At 35.4% G+C, this 12,693-nt stretch overlaps 1 protein-coding gene across 1 annotated transcript in view; it reads right to left on the bottom strand.

Annotated features, from left to right (window-relative positions):
• The window catches only part of LOC121413968 (centrosomal protein of 162 kDa-like), a 35,731-nt gene extending 24,308 nt beyond the window's left edge, over window positions 1-11,423 (bottom strand). The window contains 9 exon segments of the mRNA XM_041606995.1: window positions 529-590; window positions 1,418-1,700; window positions 2,972-3,021; window positions 3,295-3,334; window positions 3,806-3,896; window positions 4,494-4,597; window positions 6,172-6,340; window positions 7,785-7,905; window positions 11,396-11,423. Coding sequence (XP_041462929.1) covers window positions 529-590; window positions 1,418-1,700; window positions 2,972-3,021; window positions 3,295-3,334; window positions 3,806-3,896; window positions 4,494-4,597; window positions 6,172-6,340; window positions 7,785-7,850 — 865 coding nt within the window. The 5' untranslated portion in view covers window positions 7,851-7,905; window positions 11,396-11,423.
• Between the last annotated feature and the right edge of the window lie 1,270 nt (window positions 11,424-12,693).

Here is a 12,693-nt window from a genome sequence, read left to right as displayed (position 1 = left end):
AAGTATTCCTAACAGAGATGACACTAATGTTATGAAAAACCATAATTTTCAAGCTGTATTTAGAAACATTAAAAAAAATATTTTCAAAAAGTTTGCTGTTAAAATACAATCTTTAAGAAACAACGCTCACAATTCATTTGTACTCAGAATAAATTTCCATCCCTCTTTATGGGATGAATACACACCTTAACCCCCTCCTCCCCCCCATCAAACACACACACATGGAGGCTGTGAAATTGAAAATATACATAAATTTAAATAATGCATTCTTATCAAATTTAAGGGATGCCATCCTCTTGCATACGGCAATGAATTTATTTTTATGTCCGAGATAATATTTTATAAACAATTTCTGTGAAACAGAATAATATCAATATTTCTTTTTTAGGAACAACATTACAACAAACCCACGTAGCACGGTGTTGATACTGCAAGCAAGTACTTATTTTTAAAAATCTGAAAAATGGACAGTTGACATCTATTAATTTCTAAACTTCTAGAGCACACTATATATCAAGTGTAAGTTACCAGATTCTGCTGGAAACAAATCTTCCATCTTCTTGACTTGTGGGCCAGTGTCCTCTGGAGATCTACATGATAGGAAATATTAATAAATCAATGAAGAATAAATGAATTCAAGTTTATCAGACATTCATAAAGAACTATGACAAAGGGGCTGTTCTGTTCCACATACCGTGACTGACCAATAACATCAAATGCAAGAACAACCAACTTTTTTTTAGAACACTACCTGAGATTTGTTTCACAGAGAGTTGAATAATTATTCACAAACACACCATTCATATGATAATACAATACTATGTTCATTGACCCGAAATGAAATTTGACCTTGATAATATGATCCAAGACTTGTGCAAGATGATCCGCGATACTTGATTGCCCTTACATCCATATTGCATGAACCAGATCCTTAAACTTTCAAAGTTATGATGGCAATTCAATAAATACCACAGCATGGCCAAATGCAATTAACCCTGAATGACCTTTGACCTTGATCATGTGACCTGAAACTTAGGAAGGATGTTCAGTGATACACCAGTACCCTTATGTCAAAGTTTCATGAACTACATCCATATTCTTTTAGTTTTAAGATGAAATTTCAAAATTTTAACTTTGGTTAAGATTTCAATCTGGATTCCCCACACATGGTCTTAAGTTTATTGGTCATGTGACCTAAAATCTCCAATAATACTTGATTACCCTTATCTCCAGGTTTCACGAACTAGGTCCAAATAATTGCTAAGTTATGACATTTCAAAGACCTAACCTTAGGTTAAGATTTCAACGTTGACAACACCCCCGCCGTCAGAAAAGCGGCGCCTATAGTCTTGCTCTGCTATCTAGGCATGGTGATACGAAAATGAAATACTTAATCAATTTTGGCCGTAACACTCACCCCATGTAAGCCGATGGGAGTGTCCCCATGGTACCCATAGTGCCTGATAGATCAGCCTCTCTGTTCAGTCTACTGTAGTCTATGGTCCTCTCTGCTTTCTCTTCAAGCTCCTTGAAGAACCTAGCCTTGTCAGCCATTTCTTCAAGCGTCTCGGCTCCTGGTCCGGTAGATCCGAAGGTGCTCTGGCCTCCGTATTGATCCTGACCGGTGGAGCCCATTGTGCTCTGGCCTCCATAGGGATCCTGGCTAGTCGTTTCTCCGGTTGTAAGGCCTTCTGTTGGTTCTACACAAAAAACAAACAAACAGAAAATGTGGTATAGGGGTAGTAAATTAGAATTTATATGGAATATTTGCTTCCATCTTTAATAATTCTTCAATATTCATGACAAAGATGACATTCCAAATAGACATAGCTCATTTATGGAAAAGCCTTTCATTAAAGGATTAAAATATTATCTACTTGGTGGATGAGATTAAAACTAGCATTCCACAGAAAGAGCAGATGAATAAATCATTGCTACATGAGAATACCATCCAAAGTGGATATTCCTAGTATACACTTTCCAACTTCTTATTAAAACGTCTAATAAAAATCGCTTTGTGACGCATATGTGTATGAACATGAATGCTTGTATGAGGTCTACCACAATCAAAGCCATTTTTAAATGTACATGTAGCTACATGTACACACAAAAATGAAAATATCAGTGTTCATTCACTATGAATACACCTGCAGATCAGTTCGCTAATTTTTTCTTTGAATTTTTCAAAATATGTATTATTTTGAAAGGTTTTTGTTTTTATTACTTACTGTACGTAAAGAGATATTCATATTTTTATATTTCCAGAGTGTAGTGGTTTCATGGTACACCATGTATTCAATCCCCTGAAGACAACAAGAACACACTTGCTGAAACATAAGTTTGGGCGGACCTTTTCAGGACCAACATACGCCCATGGAAGCATACATGGTGTACTACACTACGCTCTTCTTCCTTGCTATGGAAACCTTTAGAAGCTACATTTCTCAATCTTTTTTAATTGCATTACAACAAATATTCAACAATTCATATCACACTTGAAATAATCTTACCAATCTCCCTATTTTCGAATATTAGTTTCCTTCCCTTGTTTTTCAGATATCAACAGCCTCTTGAGCTAACTAATCATCCCCTCCACCCATAACTATCGTATCAGCCACACTTCTCTTCTTCAATAGATGATAATAATATGCAACATTTACATAGCACTTAATACCAATATTTTTTTGTTTTGTATTTACATGGCATAATACAAATGTTTCTAAATGCTGCATTCTATTACCCCGGCTTTAGCACAGCTATCCTGATCGGACAATCGAGCATTCAAGAAATTCCTTCCTCCTGGGCACTCATTTACTACACCTGGGTGGAGAGTGGCAAATGTAGATAAATGCCTTGCCAAAGAAAGCGAGTGCTGCGATGGGATTTGAACACCCGACCTTGTGGTTCAAAGTCCAAAGACTTACCCACTGAGTCATAACACCTCTACGATAAAGAATAAACTATGTATCACCTGACTGACTGTATGTATCTTCAAAGCTGGCTTGCTCTGGTATGACTCCACTGAGAAATAAATTAAAAAAATTAAAAAACATTATTCAAGAAAGGTGTTAGTGGATTTTTTTTTTTTAAATATCCACAGTAACCTGTTGACTACTGAATTCTTTAATTTTTATAGGTTTTGAACAGGGACCCATCCGGTTCCATCAGACAATGGGTGAATAATGAAGTTTGATATATAAAATAGTATTGTCTTATGGCATGTAAAAAACAAAAATATTAAGTCGAGTCTATATATTTCAATGCAGTAAATAGAAAATAGGCAAAAGTTTTTACCTTCTTTTTCGACTTTCCTCAAACTTTTCATCAAAGTCATCTACATGTACCAATGTGAAAAATAAAGGAAGAAAATTACTTTTGGACATATACATTACACATTAACAATAGAATTTCATGAAAACTATGAACAAAACTATGTGCAACAGTTCTCTTTATTCCCTGTAAATTAAAGATAAAGTAACAGTAAAGAGAAAATACAATTTTATACTAAAATACCACAAATCTTGTTACACTTAGCTTTTTTCATCATATTATCAAAAGTAAACATCAGCTTAACCTATCAGTGAAGCATAGAGCAGTCAATACCGATGTTTTTAACTTGTACATGTAACTCACAGAATTTTTTTTTTCCTAATACAATACATTAACATGAATCTTTATGGGCAATGAGATCAGGAAACATGTCAATAATTATTCATAACTAAATGTAAACGATACCACAGATAACAGTAAACTATGCATCTCTTTTAAACTTTTTTTACTTTCAATTTCTCAAATGAATGCTCACCTTCTTCTAAACTATCTCTGCTGATCTGCTTTCTTGAAACTTCAGATGTCTTTGCAGGCTCCACTTGTTCCTTCTCCTCTATACGTTTTCCCTGCAACATTCAATATCATACAAATAAAAGAAATCCTATAAGGTAAGCAAAACTAGAAATATCACTGAAGGTGATAAATACCCCTGCACCATACTGTTATCATGGCAAAACAATTTCCAGTTCATTTGGAAAATGGGTTTTGTCTGTCTACCCAAAGACCAATATTTCTGCAAAAATTTCTTGAACACTGGAAAAAAATGGGGAAGTAGATTATTCCACAAGATTTTATTAAATTTTTGTCATAATATGCTGCTACCATGGAAACAGATTGTCTGACACATGTTAAAATATGTCTTGCACATCTTTAACTCAAGATGATGAGTGAGCCAAATCTTGTAAAAAAAAATGAGGAAGTAGTCAATCCACATCTTCAACTGAACAAACACCAGACTGACATACACTGATTCCTACATAGAGGTACCCCTCCAAGCTTTTTATTTGGCAAGGGCATAAAAAGTCATTTCCTTAAAATATGATGTATCCATATGTATATATAGTAATTTCAGACATTCAAAATTCGGCTCATATTGATATGATGAATCCGTGTCTGAATCATAATATATAACAAAAGATCAAAATTGTATTCCTTCTTTTTACCTTCTGTAAAATGCCTTTCGGCTTCACGACTTCTTCATCTTCTTCTTCCTGAACATCTCTAAGAGGAGTAGATTGTTTCTTGGGTTTCAACCATTTCATGCTGCCTGCAACAATTTTTTTTTAAATCAGATTTTAAAAAGTATAAGGTAAATTTCTTCCCTGTTATGACATAATGCATTCATATTTCTTACTTAATAACCATTGAGGTAACATTAATCATCAAATAAATGTAAACCAGGAATTTAACTTAAGTCATAAGGAGTTACAACTATAGTAACTTTGCCATTATGGCCATTATGTACCATGGCAGGGGCAGCAGAACCAGGGGAAATGGGTGAGCATCCCCCCACACTCTTTTTTCTAAAACCTGTGTACAAAAACATGAATATGACCAAATCAGGGTACACCAGATTTAAGCAACATGGACTGTAGAAGGGCATTTCATTGGTGTAAAATTTGACTTTGACTTAGATTTTCAAAGTTCTGTGGAAGATTTCTTAGCAGCAACATTTCGTATTGCAGATCCCCTAGTCTGTAGGCTGCTATGGTAGCTAGCTGCAGTGGCTTAATCAAGCCCATGCCTGCCGGCTGGATATAGTGGTACATAGTGTCACAACTATAAAAACTTTGTATGTAGATCAAGGAAAAGAGCGCATGACGAACTGGCTTGCAATTTGAACTTGAGAGAGTTGACATACCGTAAGTAACGGACTACAAAACCGCACCCCCAACCTTGGACTAATCACCTCCCAAAAAAAATCATCACAATCTCTCTCTAAATTACGACTGGTTGCTGATTATTATTTTCTTGAGTCTTTCTCTAGCCTTATCATCATAACAGGCATCAAATATCATGTTAGCTACGGTATATAAAATAAATCAAAACCGATTTCCCTATGAATAACCTTCGTTCAGGGGAAGTGGACTTGCTTTTTTTCAGGCCGAATCTGGATCAGACCTATCACTTTGGATAAACTGCACCCCCGACTTTTACTTCTATCCCGCCGAGAAAAAAGTGTATGTAATAGACCGTTAAATACGGTATGCATGCAAAATCAGGGAAAAAATTGCACTACTTTAAAAATTATTGGTTGCCCGATTCGGGCCACCAAAACTTAGCATTTTTTAATAATGGTTGCCCGAGGTGAATTTCTGGTGGCCCCTGGCCGCCGCTAATGTCAAGCATTGGATAATGGCAGAGTTACATTAGTTGTGTTTATGAAACAGGCCCCAGGTGGTTGAATGCAGTATCAGAGAGGTCATCAGAGAGGCCATCTGGGATAGAGTAGATTTAATTTTTCTCTGAACAATCTCAGACATTATACAGGGTTCGTACAGGTCATAATTGAGAAACGTCGCAACAGGGAGTTGTCATGTTGTAGTTCTTCATTTTGAATTTTCTTATTACTCATCTTTTGTTAGAGGGGGTAATGTATGTTTCAAAAAAAATATATTAAATTTTCAATAACTGACAAATGTTGCAACCGAGAGTTATCATTTGTAGTTCTTCAAATTAAATTTTCATATTTATCCATCTTTTGTTGGATGGGGTAATGTATGTTAAAAAAAAACAAAGATATTTAATTTTCAAGAAAGAAAGGAATGTCTACTTATTGAATCTATAGAATGAAAACAAAAGATCTCGGCACCGCAAAGACAAAGGGCGCAGATAGCTTACTTGGTGTAGAAGCGGGTTCATTATCAGTGTTCTTCTTGCCTCTTCCACTCTTCAATCCATAGTCATCATCTCCTTTCATCCACCATGGGGTACCGGTGTCTTCTTTCCTCCCCCTTCTTGGACTTCTGTTCCGCTTGCTGGTGAAATCCATGGAGTCATCGGAAAGAGACTAGGATATCATAATAATTATGAATAATTGTCATTAATAACTTGCAGCATTCATATAGTGGTCAACACAAAATGCAATGTTTCTAAACACTGTAGCAGAGCTGCCAACTTGAAAAGGAACATTTCAGTATTTTTGAAGCTGAAAATCAGTATTTCAGTGAAGAAATAAGTACTTTACTATTTTCAAAAACATATGAAATCAGTATTTTACATGAAACTATCAGTTTTCTTCTCATTTTTCAGTACTAAATAATCAGTACCCATTTACTACACCTGGGTGGAGAGTGGCAAATTATCAAGGTAGAATCATGGTTTCATTGAGGGACTTGGTTGGGCTCAATTACAAGGCAATTGATCAATTAGGCCTACATAATTACATTTTTTTGAGTAATTGTTATTGTATTTGAAATTTTGAAAGGGAAAGTAATTGTAATTGAAAAAAATGTAATTGACTTTAATTCCTGTCAATTACTTTTAATTACATTCAATTACTTTACAATAAACTTATTATAACAATCTATGAAATAATTTCATGACCTTTGTCATGTCAACTGCTACAGCATCAACGAGTGTAATAGGCAGAATCCGTGCTCTTTAACATAAACCTTCTTCTTCATCTTGTCAGTTTCTCTGTAATTTAGAATTATTTTGAAATACACTGTGCTACGTATAGAATACATATTGGTTTCATTCATGACTTTCATAGAAAGTAATTGAAATTATAATTGACAAAAGTAATTGGTAATTGTAATCGAAAAAATGTAATTCAATTGAAAAGTAATTGCATTGAAAATTTCTTCAATTATGTAATTATAATTGTAATTGTAACTGAAGAAAGTTATTGAGCCCAACCCTGTTGTTGAGGGAAAACACTGAACTGCACAAATTCATTTTGAACTTTTTTTTCATCATCAGCATTAGACACCATGATCATCCCTTTAACTATTAAGAGGTATCCACCTTGGTGTTTAAGTCAATGCAACTTACAAACAGCTTAAAATCATGAAACACCACTGTGGTTTTGATCACACTGACCAAAATGATTAATTTGTCAAGCTTCCAACAATAATAATAATTGCTTCCATATATGCCTATTGGTACAAGAAACATAATAACAATAACTGATAGGCATTTATATAGCGCCATCTATCTCGAAATATGTTCCGAGGCACATTATCTTAACTATTACCACGGTTTAGCTCGAGAAGCCTTTCAGCGCTCAGTACAATCAAGGAATTAATCCTGCCGGGTACCCATTCACCTCACCTGCGTTGAGTGCAGCACAATGTGGATAAATTTCTTGCTGAAGGAAATTACGCCATGGCTGGGATTCGAACCCACAACCCTTTGTTTCAAAGTCAGAAGACTAATCCACCGGGCCATAATGCTCCACTACATCGCATAGCATAGGAAGGACTGTTTAGAGTTAGAGAAGTGAGACAAACCTCTTTGAGAAACTGCTCAAATTCATCATCAAGTTCTTGTTGGGACAATCTTGGTGCTCGAGGCATCTTGCTTGCATCTTCTTGCTGACCAGTCTGTTTACTAACTGGATCCAGGTGATCTCTGTAAAAAGACAATGGGAATCATCTTTTAAGAGTCAACTTTACAGACGTAAAATGTCATAAAACTCTCCTTGTCAGATAACTTAGAAGTTTATTGATAATTGTAACAACACTTTACCAACAATGTAACAATAATGTCTCTACATGAATTAGGGGCTAGAAATTTGAATACAATTAAAATCTACAATGTACATTTTAGTCCTTAATCTAAACCTGACTTATGTTACGATTCGTCGCATGCACCACGAACCATCCTCTCTGCGCACTTCGATGCGAAAGTTAGTTTGGCAGAAAACGCATTTAAAGAAAAGCTTTTCTAAAACCAGCAATAAGTGCACCTACAAGGAGAGCAAATTATTTACCGGCATCTTTGTTCGATAGTTCAGGTTTCAGTTTCATCCCATATCTTTATATTTTCTTGAATTATTTACGCTACAATGGGCATCGCAACAGAGCGGACGGTTCCTGGTGAAATCGCAAGGCGCGATAGTGCACTGTATCTATTCCATGAACCGTCCTCTCTGTTACGATGCCCACTGTGGCGTAAATAAGTAACTTTAAGAAAATATAAAGATACGGGATGAAACTTTGGAACCTGCACTTTTGAACAGACACCGGTAAATAATTTGCTCTCCTTGTAGGTGCACTTGTTGCTAGTTTTAAAAAAAGCTTTTCTTTAAATGCGTTTTCTGCAAAACTATCTTTCGCATCGAAGTGCGCAGAGAGGACAGTTTGTGGTGCATGCGACGAATTTTCATGTCGAGCAGTCTAACATGAAGGTTTTTGTATCAAACAAAAATATCCAATTTGAAGTAAAATCATCCAATTTGGACTAAACTAGCTAGACAATAAATGATCAGAGTGAGTGGCCAAAGTCAACAATACATTGCATTAATTACTGAATTATATTTCAATAATCTTCTGTCAAAGCGTGTGAAGTACAATTATAGATCTCTACTCTGTAAAGAGGACTGATACTCAACGGAAGAAGAAAACTGCTATTGTGATTTCTGAGTCATAGTTCAATAATCATTCTGTCAAGGCATTTGGAATATCAATCACATCTCATTTCTAAAGGTTGCAATCATTAAGAGGTGACATCGTTCGAATTAGAAAAGATGCCAACTGGTTAAGAGAAGTTCATCCTGACTAAAAGTTTAATGTAAAAGTAATTGTTTAAACTGATGAAGGCCGGTTTGAAGAAAATCCATCAAATATTTAGAAAGTTATACGATAAAAAACATTCTGAATTTTTCTTCTAATTTAGAAGAAAAATTCAGAATGTTTTTTATTGTATTGTACCGTCACGCGTCATTATATCAACAGAGAAATCATTTCACATCCATTCCTCAAAGAAAAAAAATAATGCTCATTATTTGAACCATTTTGCATTTTATATTACACAACATATGGAATGGCTGGCTATTAATATTAGTCTAAATGTCTACATAGTACAAAGTCAAACAAAAGTGTTAAAATAATTTCTTCTTTTAGTAAAAGTTTGGCATTATCGTGATTTTGGGAACCACCGTTCACTTCATACAGCAGCGCTTTATTCAGTCACACGCACGGTTCCCTATTTCCACCTCCATTCACTTTGTACACAAGTGCGCGCACACAAATCTACGTCCTACGAGTGGTTCCCAAAACCACGATTTGGCCAAAAGTTTTACAAATTTAGGCCCAAGACTACAATACAATACAGTACAGCAATACACCACAGGTGGTATGTACTTATTATACTAGGTCATTTAAGATTCATATTCATAATCATGACATATGATAGATCTAGGCCCAAGTCAAAACTTTCATCTGTCTTATTATAGGCCTAGTATTATACTAACACTCAAAATTTAAAACAAAGTCCCCCATACTATTACTAGCGCTCGTTCTGGGTTCACTTTCAGGATCTTGATTGATTGAATTAGCTCGGCTCAGCCTCAGCTCAGCATCCTGGCTCGGCTTCGCGGCATATTTTTTTACAAATACAGAGCTACCAAGTCTCACGCATTATGCGCGAGACTCAAGCATTTTGGGGCCCGTTTCTCAACACCGTCATAAGTCTAACTTCTTGACTAAATCGGAGATAGTGAGCTACTTGTCCGCTAACCGTTTCACGAAGCCCTCTTTACCAAGATCCGGTACAACAACCTCACTAAATATTTATGACACCGAAGAACCTGTCACAACTTCTTTCTTGATGACGAAGTGGCATCACGTGGGTGGACTATGACATGCAAAAGTGCCGAGAAATTTGAAAATTATAATCTTACGTAATCTATCATATAGGTTGAAATTACATCCCAAAATAAGTGGGATAATGCATTCAATGATCATTGTAATACAAAGAAACTATTAAAACTGTTGGTAAAACGCCACAAAACCATTCATTTTGAAATAGTAAATAATTTATTCAATAAAAATTCTACCACGTCAGGCCATCCATTACTGGACCTGTATTTGTCTTTTTCAGACCCTATTGACATTTGGATAAATTCGAATCTCTAATTTGTGCATATAGAATTTGTCAAATCGTAAGATCGGTATCAAAAATTTATTTAAAAAAATTTTAAACTATATTTCGATGTTTGGAATCTTAAAATATTGCATAATTGTCATAATTTTACAAATAAAACCGTTATGGTTTACTTTCGTAAACTATTAAAATTGGATATCCCGGGGGTACCCATCTCAACGTCCACATATGATTTTTTAGTCATGAAATAAATTATTCATAATTCCATTTTTCAGCAATTGAATGCCCCCATCTTCATGGTCTAAGTATGTATGATGCATAATTTACCTGTGCTATTATTTTTAATAGATGTAATTCCCAATTCATCACAATATTTGTAATTTTGTCATAATTTTTCTTTTTGAAAATTATGCTATTTTGTGACTATGGCTACGTCTCGTCTGCTCTTTTTACCGATAGTATCGATATCAAGGTATTTTAGTTAGGGAGCCTTTCATGAAACAGGTTTAGTAAGATTGGAACCAACTCTGGTTTGTGGATAGTACTAGTAGTACTGTCCAGGTGTTGAGAAACGGGCCCTTGGACTCTTGTTCATCCCCTCAAATCTCTGTCTCACGCAACTATCACAGCCTATCCCCATATACATTTGTACACAATGTCTGTGATCTCACTCTGATTCACAGAAAATCTCACGCATAGCTGATATTTGAACTTGGCATCTCTGCACATACAAGCGGAGGTACCGTATCGTACAAATAGTAGTACCGGTACTCGGGGGTCCACTTCGCTTCCTCGCCCCAGCTCCCCGGCGCGGTCGGGTGCTCACGCTCGTTGCCGTTGCGTTGGATAGAACATCATTTTTATCTTATTATTCTTTCCCTATATTAAATAACTTATTTAGTTTTCTTAAACATGCCTGGTGGCTTCCATCAGGGAATAGTTCCCATTTCACTCAAATATTTTAAATGTCTCTGAACATACCTAAATGAAAATTAAATATTAGGCCTACCACTACCAGCACAAAAAGTCGAAATCGGATTCAAATCGGAAAATCTCCGCGGCCAAAAATGAAATTACAGTGTAATCTAGATGACAAACAAGAATTGAAAATGACATTGTGAAAAAAAAAATGTATTCGGAAGGATCGTTAATAAATTGAAAACTTGAATCTTGAAACTTTGAAAACCGTTCCGCGGCCCCTGCGCCTAGCTCGACTCTGTACAGCAAAATTTAAATTGAAAAAAAAAAATCATTTTGATATGTTGGAAGGGTAAACAAAATTATTGAGTGAGAAATTAAAAACTTCATCGAGAAGATATTTATATAGACAAGTCATATGTTACGATAAGTAGATAAACAGAATGTACGTTTCCCCATGCCCATGGCTAGGGTGTTCTGGTCTGAGATTGTCTGCGGAACCCCCACCCCCTTTGCCAACAGCGAGAGGGAAGAAAAAAGGAAAGATAGGAGGAAATGTAGAAAAAATAAGATTAGGGGAAAAAGTGAATGAAAAAGAAATCACGCACACTTCGCCTCAGTGGGCAGTGGACCGGGGCAGTGGATGAGAAAAAAGTCTATTCAAGATTTCTATTTATTGTTTCTCCGAAATTCACAGTAAAAACCATAAATGTACTTATAGGAACATATAAAAGCAAGAAATAGAATTATAACAAAAAAAATAAGCAAACATACAAGAAAACTATATAGGCCTATGTTTGTATAATGATGATAACTTTCAGCTCGTGCTACACGCTTGCATAATTTGCAAGAATAGTGAATAAATAGTCCTTGTAATGTCCCTATAACTCTTCAGGTCAGCCGCATGAGAAAAACATCATATTTTCAGCGCTTTGCATAATTGTTTAGTCAGATTTTTTAGAAAATGCAAAATGAAAATGATGATTAGAATTAAAAAATCAAACATGCATAATGCTCAAATTTCCATCAAACTCGGATAAAAAATAAAGCTGTGACATAAACTTCTTATTTTACATTTGTTAAATTTTTCAGTGTGATGCTTAATACAGGATTTTTCTCTTTTTATTAAAATCAACTTCCTTTAAACTGCCCACTTTTCAGATTATATAATATTTCTACATATAGGCCTATCCCCGACCCCCCTAAAAAAATCAGCTAGTGCTTCGCATTACTGATAGAACAGTAGGCCCTACATCAGAATCGTAATATTCATTTAATGAATACCGAAAATCGCCGGCCGAAGCCTATACATAGTTGAGAGAAAATTGGGCCTAACCATGGTGGTTGGTTACTTTCGGGAAGTAATAGAGAATTTTAAAAAAATCACAAGCATAT

This window comes from Lytechinus variegatus, chromosome 4, assembly GCF_018143015.1.
Source record: "Lytechinus variegatus isolate NC3 chromosome 4, Lvar_3.0, whole genome shotgun sequence".
Classification (NCBI taxonomy): Eukaryota; Metazoa; Echinodermata; class Echinoidea; order Temnopleuroida; family Toxopneustidae; genus Lytechinus; species Lytechinus variegatus.
This window is presented reverse-complemented; position numbering and strand designations above follow the sequence as displayed.